Source organism: Manis javanica, chromosome 5 (assembly GCF_040802235.1).
Source record: "Manis javanica isolate MJ-LG chromosome 5, MJ_LKY, whole genome shotgun sequence".
In the NCBI taxonomy this organism is placed as follows: Eukaryota; Metazoa; Chordata; class Mammalia; order Pholidota; family Manidae; genus Manis; species Manis javanica.
In genome coordinates this window covers 70131354-70155827 of record NC_133160.1, presented here as the reverse complement: position 1 = coordinate 70155827, position 24474 = coordinate 70131354, and the positions used below count along the sequence as shown (strand labels likewise).

At 35.2% G+C, this 24474-nt stretch overlaps 1 protein-coding gene across 8 annotated transcripts in view; it reads left to right on the top strand.

The window, feature by feature from the left end:
• Window positions 1–24474, top strand: part of ADAD1 (adenosine deaminase domain containing 1) — a 183949-nt gene that overhangs the window by 21456 nt on the left and 138019 nt on the right. For all 8 annotated transcript variants that reach the window (XR_012131588.1, XR_012131589.1, XM_073237075.1 and 5 more), the window contains 6 exons: window positions 615–740; window positions 2310–2433; window positions 4099–4269; window positions 5805–6031; window positions 18163–18400; window positions 22182–22314. Coding sequence is in view for 6 of the 8 variants with exons in the window: in XM_073237075.1 (XP_073093176.1) it covers window positions 615–740; window positions 2310–2433; window positions 4099–4269; window positions 5805–6031; window positions 18163–18400; window positions 22182–22314 (1019 nt within the window). In the remaining 2 variants the exon portion in view is untranslated. The remainder of the gene's footprint in view (window positions 1–614; window positions 741–2309; window positions 2434–4098; window positions 4270–5804; window positions 6032–18162; window positions 18401–22181; window positions 22315–24474) is intronic.

The following is a 24474-nucleotide window of genomic DNA, read 5'->3' as shown; positions in this document are numbered from 1 at the left end:
AGCCCTACCCCAGAATCTCAAGCTCTGTCAAGTTAAAAAAAATAAATCCATGGACAGCTTTTGGTGTATATTCTTGCTTATAATTATCTATGGCAACCCTGTTACTCAAAACTATATCCCCTTTTAAAGTTTGGGACTATTTTAGCACCAACATAGACCTGCATCAAGTGTCTATGTGCTTAGTACTTTGCAGTAGATCTCACTGGAGCAAATACTAAGGAGTATATTTGGGTTGTCATAGTGATTGGGGAAGGTAGACTGGTGGTGTTTGGTGAGATGTTGGCTGTCTAGAAATGTGAGACGATTTTATATAACAAAAGATTTTCTTATGGCCTATGTGTGACTTTTGAATGTATCATCAAATATAAATCAGTAACCCTCTAATATGTAATACTAAGACATTTTTTTACAAGAAGTTATCCAAAAAGGTCAATAGCTCATGTTCTTTCAAAACCAAATTCTTCAAAATCTCAATTATGACATAAATTATAAATTTACTTGTACATTTATAAATTTTAGCTCATCTGATTGTAAAGTTATAATAGGAATGATAGAGGCCTCTGGGAGAAAGCAGAGTTCTTAGAATTTATATTGTGTTTAATCTTGTTTTCTAGAAAGGAGACATATTCAGTATGCGAAGATTTCCCAGATTGTTAAAGAAATATTCAACCAACTAATTTCTAGTCATTCAGAGTACCTGAAGTGTAGCAATTCATTGGCTGCTTTCATAATTCAAAGAGGTAAGTCCAAATCTTTGAGATGTGTTGGTTTGTAGAAAAACTTAAATATCTTAATGATCTGAGTTATATACAGTATTATTTTAATGAAGTATCTTTGTCCCTGTTGACAATGGTGGTGCATTGATTTGAAGTGGCCTTTTCTAGTAAGTGCAGATCATCAAACACAAGATTCTCAAAGGTAGAGATAAACTATACTGACCAGGAAAACTGCAGAATGGTTAAGTGCCTGACATTTTAAACAGCTCTGTTAGATCCATTACCAACCTGAAATTACTCCTTACTATAACATTGAGAAGGTCTCTATAAAAATTAACATATTTTCTTCATTTTCAAGTAAGAGGAGATAACTTCTGTTTTTTCTTGTGGGTCTTATGATGTGATTCCAATTTCATTTTATATTTACCCTGTAATATTCTAGGTTGATCATTAATTGTTTGAATTTTTATTTTTCTATGAATAAGATATTATAGATGATATAGAAACTATTTGAAATTTGGTCCCTATTCTTAGGTTTTATGATTTGGGTGGGATAGAAGGTATATATGCACTGTTGAAAGGCTAGCTGATAAGAGATAAAAATTGTTTTCTATAATCCTATAATGCATCAGAATTCATAGAGAACTGATAGGGCCAAAATCTTCGAGAACAAGTGAGACTTCAGCTGAAACTTTAAAGGATAATAAGGTTTACATAAATAGAGGAAAGGAAGTTATTAGTGGAGAAAGAAAAGAGGGAAGAAAGCAGCATTAAGAAAACTATGTGACGATGAGAAATTTATTGCTAGTGCAGAACATCACATATACAGAACTTAGACAAAATAGTTAGTTTGATGTTACCAGATTATGGAGTGGCTTAAAAGGCAGTCAAAAATTGGATTTAATGAGAAGATAAGCTGTGAAATATTTTTTAAACTTTAGGTAGTTGCAAATGTGAAATTGAATGTTGTTTTCAGTGAGCAAAAGAACAATGAGCTAGTGACTAAGCTATTGAAAAGCTTCATAGGACATAAAGAGGAAAAAGAATTGTGTATCTTCTGAGCATAGAGTTTCAAGGAAATCTCAGATGGAGTACAGCAAAAAGTAAATGGAGCAAAACTACTGGAAAAAGCATAAAGTGCTTGTTTCTTCAAAAAAGCTTCAGTAGAACAGAGAAAGAAACTCCAATTTGGTTTGTAGAGAGTTTGAGTGGATTAAGAAAATTAGAGACATTTTGTATACATAATTTGTTTTAGAAGTAAAATGGTAAATGAAGTTTCTTAGTAAGCCAAATAAATCTAGATGTGTAAGAAATACATAGATATTAAAAAACCCAGGGCATTTGGTGGTTCTTCTAATTGTGGTAACAATTTAGATGAAGTACAAAACATCTGCCTTTTTAATTGAGATATTCAAGTGTTTTTAAAATTTTGTTTCTTAGAAGACTATCAAACTCTTATTTGAAATTGTGGAGTTTTTCCATATTTTGTTCAATATATTTTACTGACTTTAAAATGGTAAGATAGAAATGGAGGTTGAACCTGGGGGGTGGGGTGGTCTAAATAACCTGCTGCTGTTAACTTCTTGTTTTCAGCTGGACAACTTGAAGTTGTAGCTCTAGGCACAGGTGAATACAATTACAGCCAGTGCATTAAGCCAAATGGAAGAGTGTTGCATGATACTCATGCTGTTGTTACAGCAAGAAGGTCTCTCCTTAGGTAAGGTACAGATTATAATGCCAACAAATATTAATGCTCTCAGCCTAAAGTAACCACATATGTAATGTCTTTATTTACAAATGGAGTTATACTGATCATTGAGTCAAGGATCTGACTCTTACTTCTGTAAGCCATTTGGTTATTTCCATGTCATTTTGGAAACATTATAGTAATTGGTGTCCAGTTTGTGGATTGTAGTGGTTTCTGTTACCAAATCCTTATGAACTCAGTTTGAAGAGTCCAGCAACATTAAAAAAAATATTCCATCATTATTATTGATTAAAGCAACTGGAGAGTATAACTTTAGAACTGGGTCAAGTAGGCTTGGTAATATTTCATCCCTGAATTAGTCATACTTATCCAAAGACAGCACCAGAAACCGATGGGTTTCCATTAGTAGTCTGTGTGAAGTTTACCACGGAGCAGAGTGTAGATAAGGTATTTTTTAGGTTGGAAAATCTTAAAAAGAGAGAGAGACTGTGGTGAACATGCCTAATTTCTTTTTCCAAACTTACCAGTCACTGGTCCTTACAAGAGGAGTGAATAGCAGGTAAGAGAGAGAAGACAGGAATGTTACTCTTTGGAAGTCCTCTCATATGGAAACATGAAAAGTGGGACATAAGTGCTACCTTATGCAACATCCACCAGCTATTGGTTCTCTTAAGTCATTGATCTCACTTTTTATAGGACTACTTTCAATGGAAATGTTCAGTGACTCATAAGTGAGAATAGGATGCAACTCTCCAATCATTGTATCTAATGATCAGCATATCCACTTAGCATTCTGCTGTTCTTATTTAACCTATGCACCCTTACTTTCTGTTGGTGTTTTCTTTCATGCAATATTTTAAAACCCACTTTAGATGTATTTTTTTATCTGGAAAGCTTAAGTATATATCTCTAATAATTAGGAAAGAATCCGGTAATCTTAAAAGGAAAGTTTTGGGGAAGGTCAATGAAGGTAATGCAACTCATTGTCCTCCCACCTTCTTGGTGCTCATTGAATTACTTGACCACCTTAAAGCTACTACTTTTATATTTATTTCTTCCCATGCTTGGCACTGTTACGCACTGGTGTTTGTTTATTATGTATTTCTGTTTATAGGATTAAAATCATATTTCTTAATAAGCAAAATAGTATTTGTCCCCTGATTTCATTAGTTGTAGTCTTTCATGAGATTTTCTTCACTTCTTAATACAACATTTTGTCTTCATTTTGTTGTTCCTATTTCCTTGTGTGTGTGTGTGTGTTTTTGTTTTTGTCTTCTAAACCACTAAGCAGTGGGAACCATGATTGTCTGTTTTGGCAGGGAAGGAGAAATAGAAGTAAGGCAGGAAACTGACACTTCAGTTAGGCTAGGACAAAGAAGGGAGGGATCAGTAGAGAAATGGGTCTCCTGCAGGAATGATGGTTGGGGTTTCAAATGTGAAATGACAGTGGAGTTGTAGTCAAGAAATGGTGCTTTTTAAGGACAGTTACAGGTTGACTGCTCCAATCGAGGACTTCTCATGGGACTTAATTTTTCATTCAATAAGGTTAGGATTATTTTAGGAGTTTTTATTAATATCAAACTTTGGACATACAGAGATACTGTTCATGGCATTTGAATATGAAAATTTATTTAAAAATTTTCTAACAACAAAGTTTTCACCCATTTATTTTAGGTACTTTTATAGACAACTTCTGCTCTTCTACAGCAAAAATCCTGCTATGATGGAAAAATCAATATTTTGCACAGAGCCAGCTTCTGATCTACTCACTCTCAAACAGAGTATCAACATTTACTTCTATATGAACCAGTTGCCTAAAGGCTCAGCCCAGATTAAGTCACAGTTGTAAGTGTTATGGAAGTTGTTTTTTTGAAAGCAGCTAGGATGGCCAATATCACATATAATGAATCCCTACAAAAATAGAATACATATATTCATGTTTATCCATATTATCCCTCCAGTCTTGAAATGGTGTTACAGACTGCAAGAGGTCACAAATTCTCTCTCACTGTTCCACCCTTTCTGATCTATTACTATTACTTAAATACTCCATGTACTTTCTTTTTCTGTGCTGTTGAATCTCTTCTTTCTAGTTTTAAGACTTCACAAACTTTAGAAAAGTATTGATTTATGCACTCTTCACATGTGAATACAGGAGTTAAGGAATGCAGTTTGTTTTCTGGTCAATCTATGGCCAAATCTTAATTACCCTGATGAATGTGTAGGATCAGTTAGCATGAAATTTTTAAATGCAGACAAGCACAAAGAAGAAAATAAAATTCACTTCATCCACCATCTAGAGATAACCATGGTTAATATTTTTTAGGCATACTTTGTTAGAGATGAATTTTGAATACAAATTGTTGGTTTTCTTTTCTAATTCTCTCATTTTATAGTTTTTAAAAATTGTCACTTAGAAAATAAACTATGGTAGGGACAAAGATTCTGTTTTCCTTTGATTTTAAGGGATGTAAGGAATAGCAATGAGACAGGGACCATGGGCTTAGACAGAGCAGGGTCAGGGCCTCTGGAAAAAACAGAAATAATCCATTGTGGGATTTGCTTTGGCCTGCTGCAGGGCCCAGTTTATTTTACTGACTTTACCCAGGTGCTGCTTTTCTTCCTCCAGCCCTAATCAAGTAATTTGCCACCTGGGCAATTTAACAAGCAAGCCCAAAACAAACAGGAAGGATTCCATCTTGAAAATAAGATTGCATTTAAAAACCCAGTTTGTTAAAAAGTAACTTTCTTAACATACTCTTTAACAAACAGACAATAACTCAGCCCACCTTGGGAGCAAAGCAGGCAGTCTTCAGTGATATGCTGCCAGACCAGGAAGCTGCTATCCTGGGAGGAAATCAGAGCAGTAAATTTCTTGTAAAATAACCAGGAAGGCCAATAAGAAACTTAATGTCTCTTCAAACATAAACATTTTGGGACCACTTAGCAGGTGTGCATCCCTAGCCCTTTGTCTCTCACCCACCTATAAAACCTCTAGACAATGTACCACCCCCACCCCCACCCCCACTCTCTTGTTCCCTCCTGGTCTGAGCCAGGAGCTCTGTCCTCTCACTTTATCTCTAAATAAAAGCCTCTGCCTTGCTGTCCTACCTTGAGTGTTTGCGAAGTTCATTCTTCAACTCCAGGAATAAGAACCCCAGGATCAACGATAGTATGAAATATATCTTTTAAAAACTTTCTGCTTGGTGTTAGCCTTGTGGAACCAAGTTGCTCCATCCTACCTTGCTTTAGGTTCGTATCTGTTTATGTTGCTGGAATTAGGTATACATCAGCAAGTTAAATGTGTTTGAAAACAACATGTAGATTTAATTTTGTCAATTTTGTTTTTAAAATGAAGAAACTTTATTTTCTTTCTCTAGGCGTCTTAATCCACATTCTGTATCTGCATTTGAAGCCAATGAAGAACTAAGTCTTCATGTGGCTGTTGAGGGCAAAATTTATCTGACTGTCTACTGTCCTGCAGATGTTAATAGAGTAAGCAGTATGTCCTCAAGTGACAAACTGACAAGATGGGAAGTACTTGGTGTACAGGGAGCATTGCTGAGTCACTTCATACAGCCAGTTTATATCAGCAATATACTTGTTGGTAAGTGGAATTTCAGGACTGCCTGGCCTCTTTCATATAATGAATAACACTATTTTATTTATCAGTATGAAGTCAGATTTTGCATACATGAAGCTTTATTTAAAAAACATATCCAGTGTTTTATTAAGCTTTTCACTTCATAGTAACTTGTAAACACACTTAGTATAATATGACTTTGTCATTTTTTCAGGAGGCCAAGAATTATATTTTCAGTTAGTCAGTAAGATGTGTTCTGTCTTGAACTTTTATTTTTGTTTGTGCAGTATTTTTTACTCTTTATTTTAGAAGAAGCTGTCTTGTTGAACTTGTCAAATCTGAAAGTTTATATTTAGTTATCCCTGAAATAAGAAAAATACTAAATGCCCATTTCTCTACCTTTTTTCCTTTTTCCTACATTTGTTTATGATCTGGATCCTTTTGATTTGTCAAATGAGGTAGTAACTAGAACACAAATAATGTAAAATTATCAATTTACTTTTTTCTTACAGAACAATGTATTATATATTTTAATGGTATTCCAGACATTAGCTCACTGGCAAAAAGTTTGGGAGCTCATCTTTATAGTTTTCATAAATTCTTAGGTGTTTCAAAGCATTAGTTACCCTTGTGAAACAATTTAAATATGACCATTACTGGGCTCTTCCTTGATTAGCATTTATTTTTTGGTAATGACTGCACATACAAGCTTCTATATCCTCATATAAGTAATACTTCTGCCTTTAGGTGATGATATTTCTGTTATTTTTTTCTTTTTTTTGAGGGCAGAGTTCTGTATATATTATACCCATTTCTACAGGAATTTCTTTTATAAGTAAAATTTTTTCCAGTTTCTTATGGTACAGGATATTGTATTTGCTTGTCATTTTTCTTTGGCCTTAATAAATTGTAAAAAGTAAAATACTTATTTATTTTTCTATTTTTTTAATAATAGTGCTATTTTTTTGTGTATGTAGGAAATACATGTTTCACAATTCAAAAGTTTCAAAAGGGTATTCAGTGAAAATTCTCCTTCCCATCCTAGTGCATCTGTTTTACCTCTTGGCATCCGTTGTTATTGGTATCTTGTTTTCCTTTCCAAAGATAGTTTACATTTATAGAAGTACAGTTGACCCTTGAAATGTTATAGAGATTAGCGACAATCTGAAAAAAATATTTTCTTTAGCTTACTTTACTGTAAGAATACAGTATATAATATGTAATTTATAAAATATGTATTAATTCCTGTTCATGTTATCAGTAAGGCTTCTGATCAACAGTAGGTTATTAAGTTTTTGGGAATCAGAAGTTATACATGGGTTTTCAACTATGTGGGAGGTCAACTGTAAATGCATACCTTCTCTTTTTGTGTTTTACGTGAATCAGATCATACAGTTAATAACTTTTCTACATCTTTCTTTTTAATTTAACAATGTATCTTGGAAATTTTAATGTATGAGTATATGAAGATTCCTCGTTGTTCATGGCTCCCTGTATGGTATTCCTTTGTATAAATGTATCAATTTAACCAGCTGTAGTTTGGTGGAATTTTTAGATTAATAATATTGGTTATTCACACATGTAAAAGTATTAAAGATGAATTCTAAAAGTAGAATTGCAGGTCAATGATATATGCATTTTCAATTTTGAAATACATTACCAAGTTAACCTCCAAATCACATTCCCACTAGAAATACATGAGAGCCACCTATTTAGTCTCACCTTCAAAAGTGGTTATTTCTAATTCTACTTTTTCCAAATGCTGTATATATTTTTTAAATGCTGTATTTCTCAGATTTAATTTGATTTCTAAAGTTCTTACTGTGTTTTCTTTTAGCCAATTCATGTACTCTCTCAGCACTTTAAACTTTTCTCAGTATCCATTAGGATAAGTTCTTTTTGTTCTTGGTGTCTATCTATAAAGTATCTAAGAAATGTTTATATTTTATCTATATAGTTTTCTTTGATTTTTGTGAAGAAATATATTTTAAAATTAGTATAACTCCATACTAGATTTAGTTTCTTTAAAGAATGAATTTGGATTCTTTTAAAATGATTTAGTATTTAGTTAGTGGATTGGGACAAGAACTTAAAAATTAGATTTCATCACCTTGTCATCTTGCACTTAGCATGAGGAACACCTGGTAGCAATCAAAACACTATTAAAACTTAATTAAATTGCTTCTGCTCTCTTTCTTGGCATCTTTGTGGGACACATCTAAAGCTAATTAACTGGTGTTATGTCTGTATAACCTGAATGCTTTTAGTGTGTTTAAGCTAATTGTAAAAAATTCAGATTTCTGGGTCTCATAAGACCTCCACTGTATGTCTTGGGTGGGTTGGGGGAGGGTATGAGTTTTGAGGCCCAGGAATACACATTTGAAAAAAGCACCACAAGGTGATTCTGATACAGATGATGTGACAGGTTCACCTTGAGAAATATTCATGTAAAGTGTCTGTACACTGGAAGAGTGTGATTTGGGCTGCTAAGAGAATCTTAGGAGTTCATTGAACTTCATTAACCATTTAGTTCAGCTTCTCACTTAATATAGAAACTCTTTTAATACCATTCCTTATAAAGGATCATCTAACCCTAAGGTAATTAGTATATCAGTTACAAATGGAGAGAATATTATATTTCAAGACTGCATTTTTCAAAAAGTTTGCAGAAACAAACTCTGTATTGTAGATGTTGTCCAAAGTTCATTTTGTCATTTTATGGTGGTAGTTTTTAATTTAGAAAGAAGTCTTAGGCTTGCATTGCAAAAAGCATTTGCTATTATGTGAATAGAAAATGATATCCAAAGCAATCTGGAAAAAACTCAGATATTAAAAATAGCTGGATTTATATTAGTTTTCAAGATTTTTAAGGTACATTTGGCAAATTTGATATCCTATTAGGATAAGGTAATCTCTCTAAATACTTGAATGTTTGTCCAGAGTTATTTCCATCCAGGAGTCCTTTTCGTATGCCAATCTGAGTTGCATACTTGGATGTAGAGAATACCCATCACTGATTCCCTCCTCCTGAGCTATTTTAAACATAGTTTATGGACTTTTAAGAAACTTTTCTTAACCTTAGGATTTCTGCTATCCATTCTTTTAGTTTTCTTTCTTCTTCTTTTCTTTTTTTCACAACAGCAATATGAGGTTCAGAATGTTAATAAAATACTTGCCCCATTGCGTGTTGGTAGGGCCCAGACTCAAACCCAGTTTTCCTGATCTGTCAGGCTGCTGCATTTTTTTTTTGATTTTTGAAAAGTATTTATTTACATACAATGGAAATATGCACTCTTTTTGGTGCATAGCACTGTAAGTTTTAACAAAGGCGTGGAGTCACATAATCAAGAGACAGAACAGTGTTGTCAGGCTGCTGCTTTTTGTATTAAATTGAGCTTGGGCAGCTTTGTCTAAGCACAGCCAGTGGCTAGAGTTGGCCTGCTGGGTCTGCTGGACTTGACACTCCAGAAGGGTTTGTCACTTTTGCCTTGGTCTTTTTTGTGCTAGGAGGTCAGTAAACATTTTGTGAACAAATGCTTTCAGTCAACACGTTTTATTTTTGGAAGTGCTTTTACTTTTCTACTTAATACTAATTCTGCTGTTTGAACACCCTAAAAATAATTCTTATCTATTCTTTATTCTCATTGTACTTTAGGTTTACCTGGGAAGCTTCTAAAATAATACTGGAATGGCATTGGTACTAATGTCCCAGTCCCTAGTAATTCTAATGTGCATCCAAGATTGATAATTACTGCTCTCTGATACCTAATCATTTTTTTTATTTTGGTGTCATTAATATCAAATCACATGAGCAACTTGGTGGTTACTAGATTCCCCCATTATCAAGTCCCCACATACCCCATTACAGTCACTGTCCATCATTGTAGTAAGATGCTATAGAGTCACTACTTGTCTTCTCTGTGCTATACTGTCTTCCCTGTGCCCTCCCTCTGACATTATGTGTGCTAATCATAATGCCCCTTAATACCCTTATCCCTCCCTTCCCACCCGTCCTCCCCAGTCCCTTTCCCTTTGGTAACTGTTAGTCCATTCTTGGGTTCTGTGAGTCTGCTGCTATTCTGTTCCTTCAGTTTTTGCTTTGATCTTATGCTCCCCAGATGAGTGAAATCATTTGGTACTTTCTCCGCCTGGCTTATTTCACTGAGCATAATACCCTCTAGCTCCATCCAAGTTGTTGCAAATGTTAGGATTTGTTTTCTTCTTATGTGCCAGAGTCCAGCTCCAGCAGGGTGGGGTGGGTGTGAAGCCCAAAAGGATGAGACGGAGTCGGTGCATGGAGAGACAGGACACAGAGTCAGATGGAGGTGATCTCTTGACAAAGTGTCGATGACAGCTTTATTTATACCATTTTGCACAAGGATATGATTATTTTTTATTGTTCTGATGATTAATTAGTATAGGCAGTTGGTTAATAAGTATAGGCAAGCTTTTTTCTTTCTTCTCCTTTCTAATCTATTCATGGTTGGTCAAGCGTTAGACAGGTGATTGTTTTTCTGTTTCTTGACCAAAACTTTTCCTATCAACATGTACACTATTGTGTTTTACGTTTCTATGCAATGCAGTTTCTAAGTAGTGCATGTGACTATAGGAGTGTGCAGTATGTAGCAGCGACTATGGAGTCTACCAGCTCAGGATGAAATACAGGTCACTAGTGCCACAGTTAGCTAGGATTCTTTCCCACAAAAACATTCCTAGAGGCTTTAATACATTTATAATCAATCTAAAATCATAAACTCATATCTTCACCTTATACCCTTTTATAGGGCACAGTAGGCAGCAAATTAAATTTCCCCTACTTATCTATATTTCTCTTTCTTCTGTGTGGATACCAAAATCTCCCTGACATATGCTACACAGGTCTGCATGACTCTACTACTGCAGGGACTAAACAAATTCTTACATGGTGAACAATGCAAGGGCATTCATATCATAGAAACTGTTTCTGTTCAAACTACAAACCTTAAACTATAAACAATCACGTCAGATATAATATATGATTATTCATTTGATTTTTATACTTTATATGTGAATCTAATAAAATGTTAATGTAGGTAAATGCAAGATACAGATAGAAAGCATGATTTAGAACTGTAAGAAGGCAGGTGTAGATGATCAGATTTGTGCCTACAGACCAGGTCTTAATCCAAGCTGAACAAGGGCAACAAAACATCCACAGGTGTAGAAGATTTATCTCAAAACTGGGGGGTTGAGGTTCTAAGCCTCACCTCTGTTGGCCCCCTTTTTCTCACCTGATGGCCCCCCTGCAACTGTGCCTGTCTTAGGTTGTTCCTCCCTTGAGGAATCTTACCTGTCTCTGGCTAACCAGCCACCTTCCGGGGCCATACAGGGACGTGTAAAGCTGGCAAGTGAGAGAGAAGTAATGTTCTTTGAAAATGTTAGTTTTTTACTTCTTTGCAGATTTATGCACTGTGGCTTCCAGGCCCAGCACTTGTCTTGAGGTATTTTTACTTCCTGGAAAATTATGGTATTTGGTAATTTCACAGATAAGGCACAATTTCTAGTAAAGGGCTGTAATTAGGAAAGAAGAAAAACAAACTATAGAAGTAGTAGAGGGAAGAAAACATGAAATGATTAATTGTCAACAGGGTTATTCCATTCAATATTCTCTCATAACTCTATTTCTAGAAAACTTTCCATCACTAGTTTCACTAGCTAGCATTGTAAACAAGGGGGACATTCTCAGTGGAAATGGGGTGGTCAATGTTTGACTAACTAACAGCAGGTTTTAGTACATTATGCCAAGATCCCCATTTAGCCCCTACGTGTTCCATTCTTCAGGAGCATGGTCCTGAAAAGCTTCTGGGAAGTTTATGTTCTCATCTTTTTCACACTGCTCAGCAAAGCTTAGTTTAGCCCTTGGAAACAATGCAAGCAAAGACAAAGCCAATAGTATAATGGAGAATAACAAAATCAAGGTGGATAATAGAGGTATCCAGCTGCGAAGGCCGCTGCCTTATGGGGGTCTTTTTCCAGCCTCATCTTCACTACACAGCTTGAGTAGCATGGCTCCCAGCACTTACGGCTGAATAATATTCCATTGTGTATATGTACCACATCTTCTTTATCCATTCATCTACTGATGTACACTTAGGCTGCTTCCATTTCTTGGCTATTGTAAATAGTGCTGCGATAAACATAGGGGTGCATATGTCTTTTTCAGACTGTGTCCCTGCATTCTTAGGGTAACTTAGTAGGAATGGAATTCCTGGATCAAATGGTATTTCTATTTTTCATTTTTTGAGAAACCTCCATACTGCTTTCCACAATGGCTGAACTAATTTACATTCCTTCCAGCACTGTAGGAGGATTCCCCTATCTCCACAACCTCGCCAACATTTGTTGTTGTATGTCTTTTCTGTGTTGGCCATCCTAACTGGTGTGAGGTGATATCTTGTTGTGGTTTTAATTTGCATTTCTCTGATGATTAGCAACGTGGAGCATCTTTCATGTGCCTGTTGGCCATCTGAAATTCTTCTTTGGAGAAGTGTCTTTTCAGATGCTGTGCCCATTTTTTAATTGGATTATTTGCTTTTTGTTTGTTGAGTTGCATGAGCTCTTTGTATATTTTGGATGTTAACCCCTTACCTGATATGTCATTTATGAATATATTATCCCATACTGTAGGATGCCTTTTTGTTCTATTGATGGTGTCCTTTGCTGTACAGAAGCTTTTCAGCTTGATATAGTCCCACTTGTTCATTTTTGCTTTTGTTTCCCTTGCCTGGGGAGATATGTTCATGAAGGAGTCACTCATGTTTATGTCCAAGAGATTTTTGCCTATGTTTTTCTCAGAGTTTTATGGTTTCGTGACTTACATTCAGGTCTTTGATCCATTTTGAATTTACTTTTGTGTATGGGGTTAGACAGTGATCCAGTTTCATTCTCTTACATGTAGCTGTCCAGTTTTGCCAGCACCATCTGTTGAAGAGACTGTCATTTCCCCATTGTATGTCTATGGCTCCTTTATCGAATATTAATTGGCCATATATGTTTGGGTTAACGTTTGGAGTCTCAGTTCTCTTCCACTGGTCTGTGGCTCTGTTCTTGTGCCAGTACCAAACTGTCTTGATTACTGTGGCTTTGTAGTAGAGCTTGAAGTTGGGGAGCGAGATTCCCCCCACTTTATTCTTCCTTCTCAGGATTGCTTTGGCTATTCGGGGTCTTTGGTGTTTCCATATGAATTTTGAAACTATTTGTTCCAGTTCGTTGAGGAATGCTGTTGGTAATTTGATAGGGATTGCATAAAATCTGTATATTGCTTTGTGCAGGATGGCCATTTTGATGATATTAATTCTTCCTAGCCAAGAACATGGGATAAATTTCCATTTATTAGTGTCCTCTTTAATTTCTCTTAAGAGTGTCTTATAGTTTTCAGGGTATAGGTCTTTCACTTTCTTGGTTAGGTTTATTCCCAGGTATCTTATTGTTTTTGATGCAATTGTGAATGGAATTGTTTTCCTGATTTCTCTTTCTATTGGTTCATTGTTAGTGTATAGAAAAGTCACAGATTTCTGTGTGTTAATTTTGTATCCTGCAACTTTGCTGTATTCCAAAATCAGTTCTAGTAGTTTTGGAGTGGATTCTTTAGGGTTTTTTATATACAATATCATATCATCTGCAAATAGTGACAGTTTAACTTCTTCTTTACCAATCTGGATTCCTTTGTATTTCTTTGTTTTGTCTAATTGCCATGGCTAGGACCTCCAGTACCATGTTGAATAACAGTGGGGAGAGTGGGCATCTCTTGTCTTGTTCCCAATCTCAGAGGAAAAGCTTTCAGCTTCTCGCTGTTCAGTATGATGTTAGCTGTGGGTTAATCATATATGGCCTTTTTTATGTTGAGGTACTTGCCATTTATACCCATTTTGTTGAGAGTTTTTATCATGAATGGATGTTGAATTTTGTTGAATGCTTTTTCGGCATCTATGGAGATGATCATGTTGTTTTTGTCCTTCTTTTTGTTTATGTGGTGGATGATGTTGATGGATATTCAAATACTGTACCATCCTTGCATCCCTGGGATGAATCCCACTTGGTCATGGTGTATGATCCTCTTGATGTACTTTTGAATTTGGTTTGCTAATATTTTATTGAGTGTTTTTGCATTTACGTTTATCAGGGATATTGGTCTGTAAGTTTCTTTTTTGGTGGGGTCTTTGCCTGGTTTTGGTATTAGGGTGATGTTGGCTTCATAGAATGAGTTTGGGAGTATTCCCTCCTCTTCTGTTTTTTGGAAAACTTCAAGGAGAATGGGTATTATATCTTCTCTGTATGTCTGATAAAAGTCCAAGGTAAATCCATCTGGCCCAGGGGTTTTGTTCTTGGGTAGTGTTTTGATTACTGCATCAATTTCTTTGCTGGTAATTGGTTTGTTTAGATTTTGTGTTTCTTCCTTGGTCAGTCTTGGAAGGTTGTATTTTTCTAGAAAGTTGTCCATTTCTTCTAGGTTTTCCAGTTTGTTAGCATATAGGTTTTCATAGTCTCTAATAATTCTTTGTATTTCTGTGGGGTCCATCGTGGTGTTTCCTTTCTCGTTTATGATTGTGTTGATGTGTGTTGATTCTCTTTTTCTCTTAATAAGTCTGGGTAGACTTACCTATTTTGTTTATTTTCTCCAAGAACCAGCTCTTGGTTTCATCGATTTTTTTCCTATTGTTTTATTCTTCTCAATTTTATTTATTTCTTCTCTGATCTTTATTATATCCCTCCACCTGCTGACTTTAGGCCTCATTTGTTCTTCTTTTTCCCATTTTGATGATTGTGACATTAGACTATTCATTTGGGTTTGTTCTTCCTTCTTTAAATATGCCTGAATAGCTATAGACTTTCCTCTTAAGACGGCTTGCACTGCATCCCACAGAAGTTGGGGCTTTGTGTTGTTGTCATTTGTTACCGTATATTGCTGGATCTCTATTTTAATTTGGTTGTTGAACCATGGATTATTTAGGAGCATGTTGTTAAGCCTCCATGTGTTTGTGGGCCTTTTTGTTTTCTTTGTACAATTCAGTTCTAGTTTTACACCTTTGTGGTCTGAAAAGTTGGTTGGTAGAATTTCAGTCTTTTTGAATTTACTGAGGCTCTTTTTGTGGCCTACAATGTTCCATGTGCACTTGAGAAGAATGTGTGTCCTGTTGCTTTTGGATGTAGAGTTCTATAGAAGTCTGTTAGGTCCATCTGTTCTAGTATGTTGTTCAGTGCCTCTGTGTCCTAACTTATTTTCTGTCTGGTGGATCTGTCCTTTGTAGTGAATGGTGTGTTGATGTCTCCTAAAATGAATGCATTGCATTCTATTCCTCCTTTAGTTCTGTTAGTATTTGTTTCACATATTCTGGTGCTTCTGTGTTGGGTGCATATATATTTATAATGATTATATTCTCCTGTTGGACTAAGCCCTTTATCATTATATAATGACCTTCTTTATCTCCTGTTACTTTCTTTGTTTTGAAGTCTATTTTGTCTGATACTAGTACTGCAACCCCTGCTTTTTTCTCCCTATTGTTTGCATGAAATATCTTTTTCTATCCCTTGACTTTTAGTCTGTGCATGTCTTTGGGTTTGAGGTGAGTTTCTTGTAAGCAGCATATAGATGAGTCTTGTTTTTTTATCCATTCAGTGACTCTATGTCTTCTGTTTGGTGCATTCAGTCCATTTACATTTAGGGTGATTATCAATAGGTATGTACTTATTTTCACTGCAGGTTACCAAAGGTTCAATGTTAATTTCTTTACTATCTAAGAGTCTAACTTAACTCACTTAGTATGCTATTACAAACACAATCTAAAGTTTCTTTTCATTTTCTCCTCCTTTTTCTTCTTCCTCCATTCTTTATATGTTAGGTATTGTGTACTTTTTGTCTATCCCTTGATTAACTTTGGGGATAGTTAATTTAATTTTGCAATTGCTTAGTAATTAGCTGTTCTCGTTTCTTTACTGTGTTTTTATTACCTCTGGTGACAGCTATTCAACCTTAGGAACACTTCCATGTATAGCAGTCCCTCCAAAATAGACTGTAGAGATGGTTTGTGGAAGGTAAATTCTCTCAGCTTTTGCTTATCTGGAAATTGTTTAATCCCTCCTTCAAATTTAAATGATTATCTTGCTGAATAAAGTAATCTTGGTTCCAGGCCCTTCAGCTTCATGGCATTAAATACATCATGCCACTCCGTTCTGGCCTGCAAGGTGTCTGCTGAGAAGTCTGATGTTAGCCTGATGGGCTTTCCTTTGCAGGTGATCATATTTCTGTCTCTGGCTGCTTTTAACAGTCTGTCCCTACCCTTTTTTTAATCATTTTAATTACTGTGTGTCTTGTTGTCTTCCTTGGGTCCCTTGTGTTGGGAGATCTGTGGATCTCCATGGCCTGAGAGACTATCTCCTTCCCCAGATTAGGGAAGTTTTCAGCAACTACCTCCTCAAAGACACTTTCTATCCCTTTCTCTCTCTTCTTCTTCTTCTGGTATCCCTATAATGCGAATATTGTTCCGCTTGGATTGGTCATACAGTTCTCTCAATATTCTTTCATTCTAGAGATCCTTTTTTCTCTCTATGCCTCAGCTTCTTTGTATTTCTGTTCTCTAGTTTCTATTTAATTTATCATCTCCTCCACCATATCCAACTTGCTTGTAATACCCTACATCGTGCTCTTCAATGATTGGATCTCCGACCTGAATTCATTCCTGAGTTCTTGGATGTCTTTCCTTACCTCCATTAGCATGTTGATGATTTTTATTTTGAACTTCCTTTCAGGAAGAGTCACAAGGTCGGTATTATTTAAATCTTTCTCAGGAATTGTATTAATAATTTTACTCTGGACCCAGTTTCTTTGGCATTTCATATTTGTATATGGTGCCCACTAGAGTCCAGAAGCTCTATTCTGGAGCTGTTCAGTCCTGAAGCAATGTTGGGGGTTGCAGGGGAATGGTATTGGTGCCTGTGGGGAGAAAAGAGCTGTTCACCACTTCCTGGCTGTTGTGCCTGTCTCCACTGCCTGAACCAGTGGGCCGAGCACACAGGTATGAGCTTTTGTCCCAGAGCAGCTGGATGTGGATTCCTGCTTTCCACAAGTGGCCGGAATCCCAGTCTCCCCAGGAACTCCGCCTGTCCCAGCTTTCCAACCCCGTAATCAGAAGAATATGATGAAAGGACCATGAAATGTAGTTTTGTGCTCCCAGCACAGATCTCCAGAGCTAGGTATTCAGCAATCCCAAGCCTTCCACTCCCTCCCTGCTCCATTTCTCTACCTCCCGCCGATGAGCTGGGGTGGGGGAAGGGCTCCGGTCCCGCCGAGCCACAGCTTTGGTACGTTACCCTGTTCGATGTGGTCTGCTCATTTCTCCAGGTTTATGCAGTCTGGCGCCATCCTCTTTCCTGTTGCCCTCTCAGGATTAGTTGTGCCAACTGTATTTTCTAATTGTATCCAGTTTTAGGAGGAAGCCTCTGTCTCTCCTCTCACGCCACCAACTTTAATCCTCTAGACTTACTACTTTTTAAGTGGGAATGATGTTTCCCTAACTTCCATTTGAAGTCTGATGTAACCCATTCCTTTATATTGCTGACACTATATCATTTTGAGCTCTCTTCCTCAAGAATTATTTGAACTGAGAACTTTAAGCTTTTGGTGGTTGTCTCAATATTAACCAGGAAAGGTCATTCTTTAAATTACTGTGTATTGTGAAACTGGAACATTGTGATATTGGAATAATTGTTGTAACTCATGGCCCTTAGATGTGGAAAAATAACCTACTTTCACCAGCTATTCCTCAGCCACATTTATCTGCTGTTTGATGTGCTGGTTTCTTGCTGTCCTCTGAGAAATCAAGACAAAATGAGCCAGTACCAATTTCTTTCTTGGTCAGTTTTTATTCACTGGAATGTCAATTCACTACATTCTGTAGAAGATTCATTTTTGAATGGAAATTCTTACTGTCATTACCTTGTCCTAGTTCTGGTAAGGAATATAGAAGTAGCTGCAAAAAGAGTAGAAGTAGGAAAGGTTGCAAGATAAAGGACAAAAAATTGGACTTCAGACTATTTTCAATTATTTTTTTCTATTCTTTCCTTTTTGGGTATAGTCTTTTGACTTTGGTCTTCTGTTTTGTTTTGTTTTTACTTTCTAGGTGATGGGAATTGCAGTGATACTAGAGGATTAGAAATAGCCGTAAAGCACCGTGTTGGTGATACCCTAACTTCAAAACTTCCAATGTATTACTTGGTCAACAAACCTCATATTAGTTTAGTACCTTCTGCATATCCACTTCAAACAAACTTGGAATATAAATCTCTGAGTCTGAATTGGGCACAAGGGGACATTTCTTTGGAGATTGTGGATGGTCTAAGTGGAAAGATCACTGAAAGGTTAGCATTACTAATTTCTTTAAAAATCATGTATTATTTAAGCAAAAGAACACATTTTTAATATAATTTTTTTTTATTCTAACCTTTTTGGATACAATTTTTTGAATTCTGAACAATAATGATAATAGTTATTGATTGAGTGTGACTATGTTGCAGCATTGTACTAATTAAAAAAATTTTTTTTTTAAATGAGAAGACAGGCCTAAAGTTACATAGTGCTGGAGCCAGCTTTCAAAATCAGTCTACAGAACCTGTGTTTTCCAGGTGTCACATCATAACCATTACCACTGGAATCATATAATGTATTTGTTTTAAAAATTCACTTTCTTCCACTGAATCTGAGCTTCTGGATTTAAGGCTCAGGGAATCTGTATTTTTGATATGTTCTCCCAAATATTACTTAGGTACACTTTAATGTGAGAACTATTGTACTATGTTATGCTGCCTTCTTATGATAACCCTATAGATTAGGTGATATTTTTATTTGACAGATAAACTGAAATTTAAGCTAGGTTAACTGTGTAGCTTAAAATCACCCAAATAGTAAGTGACACAGCTGGAATTCTGATCTGGAAACTTTGCTTACAAAGGTCTTGTTCTTAACCAGAATGTACATGACCGTTAGATGTTTCTTTGTAATATCCTGACACTGATTGTCAAGTAAAACTAAAACCTTTCTTGTAGTGTGAACATACATTTTTAATGAGGTAATGGATAAAGTTAAAAATTTAAATGCCCAAATTTGCTTTCTTTGTGCAAAACAGATTTAAATTAAGACCATATACAAATGTTTCTTGTATGAACTCAGTCAAGCATATTATTTCAACTAGAGTGAATTATGCTATTTATGCTTTGAATAAGCATAAAGAAGTATATCAGTTTTAATAACAGACTACACACATACAAACAAAACAGGTCTTCTATGAAAGCCATTAAAAAGCTATTGACTGAAAACATGTAAAACAGCATAACAGATAAAAATATAAAATAAGCGTAATTCATTTATTACGGCTAAATGCTTGCCAGGTGATTACAAACACAAAGCAGGTGATCTAAGTATTACACAGGTATAATTCAGACCCCAAAAGGCAAAGGACCCTGTAGCAATATAAATTGTAATTCACAAGAAAGACAAAACAGTTGTATCTGTGCAATAAATAACATAGTATTAACATTCATAAAGCAGAAATTATAGAAGAGGAAAAATAGAAACATATTTCTGGTTGAGACAATAATTCTCTTTCACATCACAGATCAAGTAGACATAAGAATAAAACAGTTTTCAATAACAATGTAGATTTTATTATGTGAAGCTCTATAGCATAAAAATAAAAAGTACACCTACTTTTCAAAAACTTACAGAACATGAACAAAAATTAACTATATTAGGCCACAAAGAAAATCTCAATTCTAAAAAATAGAATCAATGTAGACAGTGTTCTCTGTGATGCAATAAATCTATGAATAACAAAATAAAAATATTAAAAATTCCTTTGCTGGGGTAAAAGAGTTCCCTAACTTTGTCTCAAAGAGGAAATATAAAATGAAACTGCAGAATATTTAGAAAACAAGAATCCTGGAAGCATTCCATATCAGAACTTGTAGGATATACTGGCAAAGCAAAACCGAATGGAAAAGCTGATATTTTAAATTCTTATGTCAACAAATAACAGAATAAAGAAATTAATAAAGCTGGAAATACAAATTTAAAGAACACAGAAAGACTTAGAAGTAATAAGCTGATTCTGAATTTTAAAAATCACTAATTCATTAAATAAATGGTAAAGGAGTAATTACTCAGAAAATTAAAAGAATCGTAAGAAGCTTCTTTGCTCAACCATGCAAATGTATCTGAAAACCTGGGTGAAACACATATTTCTTGGAAAAAACATTTCTAAAATTTGTACAGAAGTGGGAAAAATCTAAAAAGGTTATTTTCATGAGAAAGTTATCAAGAAGGTTCCCTAACTCTTCCTCAAAGAAAGCACCATTCTGAATTGTTTCAAAGGAATTTTATTAACCCTTAAATAGCAGAAATTTCCCGTGTTATTGAAAAAGATGGAAAACATCCAACTACTTTAATGAAGGAAGTGTATCACTTATACTTAAACGTGATAGAAGACTCCTGAAAGTTACAGACCCAGCTCACTTTTATATCCAAGCAAAATTGCTAAATAAAAAGTTAGGAAGCAAAATCTGAAAAAATACACTGAAAAAATAATGTTTTATACAGTAATACCAACTGACTTTGTTTTTTCTAGAAATTTAAGGGCAGTAGCATAACAGAAATAATACCAGATAAGACACTCTTATTAATATAATTTTTCATATTAATTGATCTAGGGAAAAACAGCATATATCCTCCATAAATTCTAGGAAGACATATAATACAACTCTACAACTATTCTAGATAAAAATACTCAACAAAAAAAGAATTGATATTTTTGTTAAGATTAAAATATATCTTTATTCGTCCAAAAATATTGTCATCACTGATGATGAAATCTCAGAGGCATTTCCACTATCAGAACAAGATATGATTGTTTACTGTTATTGCAATTATTTAATATTTTAATGCATTTGAACAAGAGAAAGACTTGAGAGATATAAAATACTGAAAAAGGTTAAATTACCACTTTTTTATATGGCATCAATTTATACCAAAAAAGCCCAAGAGAATCATCTGAAAAACTGCCACAACAAAAGGAATAGTGGTGGAATATTACTATGTAGAGATCAATTGATTTCATAATTACTGCTGCATATAAACTACCTTAAAACTTAAACCAACAACCATTATATTACTGCTCACAGCTCTTAGCTGAGCTGGATTTGGTTGGGCAACCCTATGCATCTGGGGTCAGCTGTAGGTCTGCTTGGCTAATCTCAGAGGGACGGCTAGGCTCTGGTCTAGGTGCTCTCTTGCCATCTTATTAGTCCCAGTGGCCCACACAGTGCAGGTTGAGGGCCCAAGAGAGAGAGGACATAAAGTCTCCTGAAGCTGAGGTTCAGAACTGGCACATCACCTATTCTGTTTGCCAGAACAAGTAAAAAAACCTAGCCCAAATTCAGTACGAGGGGAAATCAAACCACAGTTACTGATGGGAGAATCTTAAAAGTCACATTGCATGGACACAGGGAGAAATGAAGGATTTTTATGTTATGAGAACAACTAATGAGAAGGTACAATGCAGAGAAAGTTACAATAGCCAAGCAGTTGATGACCTGTGGACCCACTTTTATTAGGAATGAAAAAATATCTATCTACTAGGGCATACATATATATAGAAGGTCATGAGGTGGGTGTGTATATTTTGCTTTTTTAGTCAAAATATTTACAATGAAATGTACTTTTTTTTAAAGTTACAATTTCATGAGGTTTAATTTTGATATATGTACATACCTGTGTAACCATCACCCCAGTCAAAATGCAGGACATTGTCGTCATTCCAAAAAATATTTCTGTGACCTCTTCCAGTCAACAGTAGAACCTCAGTTTTGATTTGGATCACTATAACTTAATTCTGCTTCAAACAATAGAAAGGTTCCAAATAGCCATCTCCTGCTTTAACTTTTAATGCAACATTATAACACACTAATTTCATTAAAAAAGCTAGCTTCAGAAAGTATTCAGAGTGATTTTTATGTAAAAATATTTCACTGTAAGCATTTCACATAATTGAGATACGATTATAGATTATATGTTGATTTTAATCCCTACAATTGACAACATAAATCCTTGAGCAATAATGAGTGAATGTTTCATTCCTTTCTGCTTTAGTTCCCCATTTAAAAGTGGTGTGTCAATGGCAAGTCGGCTTTGTAAGGCTGCAATGTTAAATCGATTTATTCTGCTTGCCACAGAAGCTAAAAAAGACAGCTTACTTAAAGCTAGTACATACCATGCAGCTAAGGTAAGTCATTAAAAGAATGAAGTTAACCATAGAAACAAAACTTAAGACAACAATAATGTGGTAATTTTATGATGGTGATACATAGGAAAAGTTGGTTGAACAGTTCCTAAAATATAAGATATTCCAAATTAGTGATATAGTTAATTTAAAGTGGATATGCCAGAAGTTGGATATGTACGTAAGTGTTGCTACTTAAAGCCAGCTCAGTATGTACTTTGACAATATTGCTCAAAACTTTCTGTCATACCCAGAGAGACAAAATGGTAATAAAATTCTTCTGTATATGATATTAGCTGTACTTACTATAGAAGTTTTAAGTATTCTAAAATAATACATTAAGATAGCCATATAAATTAATTTTCCTATCTTAAAGTTGCGAAACAGCTTTAATTTCAGCATGTGATTTGGGTGTGAATAATGCATGTGGTGTAACTAGCCTTTTTCTCTCTTTAAAAATACTAATTCTTTTATTAGTATTACAAACAATGCAGAAAATTGTAGAGACTTTTGTAATTTTTTTTAAACACAGAGGAAAAATATTACTTGTAATCCTGCCTACTATTCAAATAGAATACTCTTAATTTTATAATGTAAGCATGTTATTTCAGTTTCTTGTCGCGTGAATATAATCTTTATGTATGCATATATTTTTAAATGTTAAGATCATTTTGGATATGTTTTTAATCTGCTTTTTCCACTCGACGTGAACCACATTATCATAATCTGACATACCTGTGTTATCAAATTATTAAATGCATGTTGTTTCTGATAACCTAATTTCAGTTTCAGTAATGGATTGTATGAAAGTCTCTTAATTTCACCAATATCTTAGTGCTCAAACTGTATAATCCCAACCTGTAAAGCAATGATATTAACTACAGGTTTGTGTGTATGTATACACACGTTTTTAAGTATAAGAGCTTATCTAGCTGGTTTCTGGTTTTGGCAATATAAAGAGGTTGCAAATCATCTCTAAAAAACAAATATAAAACTGGACAGAATTGTGAGAAAACCATTTCCCAACTTTGGAGACTAGTGGCAGAAAACACATTCAAAAGTGTATATTCTTGAAAAAGTGCTAAAATTTTGGGTAAGAACCACAGGAATTTCTGGCATCTTTGCCCAAGGCTGTTTCTGTTCTTTCTCCCTCCCCTTGGCTAGTTTGAATGGCAACAACTGTAGTTTTACCTGAGCGGTGATACCACCAAAAGTGGTAGATTTGCTGCTAGAAGGTGTGAACTAGATTTGAGACAGTGGGCAATAATCTGAGACTTTGTCAGCTAAAAGTGCCAAACCTAGTAGGAAACAAATGGCGCAAAACTTTGCTGGCCCAAATTTGCAGTCCTGGTTAGGGCAAGTAGTGGACCACCTAGTAACTTAATAGGTAAATTTTAGAAATCAAATAAATATATGGAAGGGCTAAGATAAATTCTCCATATATCCCTGGCTGACTGAGATATTATATGCTCATGTACTGGGGAGAACCAAGAGAACACAGAGAAGAGTGAAAGTATATGAAAGAGAACTGGCTGCAACATTACATAGAGTACCCCATGGGGTATGTGTTCCAAGACCCCTAGTGGATGCCTGAAACTGCAGGTCATACCAAACCCTATGTACACTATATTTTCTCCTATACTACATACCTACGATAAAGTTTAACTTACAGTTTAAGGACAGCAAGAGATTAACAATAACTAATAATCAAATAGAATTATAACAATAAACTGTAATAAAAGGTGAATGTAGTCTCTCAAAATCTTATTGTGCTGTACTGACCCTTCTTGTGATGATGTGAGATGATAAAATGCCCATGTGATGAGAAGTGAGGCAGATGACGTAGGTATTGTGATGTAGCATCAGGCTAGTATTTATCTTCTGCTGATATGTCAAAATGAAGATTATCTGCTTCTGGACAGGAGATGACCTGTGTAACTGAAACTGTGGAAGGCAAAACCATGGATAACAAGGGTCTACTGTACATTCCTCCTACCCACTAACACACACATAAATTGATCAGAAAATGGAAGCATTATACATTTAAGGTGTTTGAACACAGTGTCTACTAAAATAATTTGTTTATCACTAATCTATGCAGACATAGAGTATCTACTAGGAACCCAGACTAAACATAAATAATAAAAAAAAAACTGGAGTCTC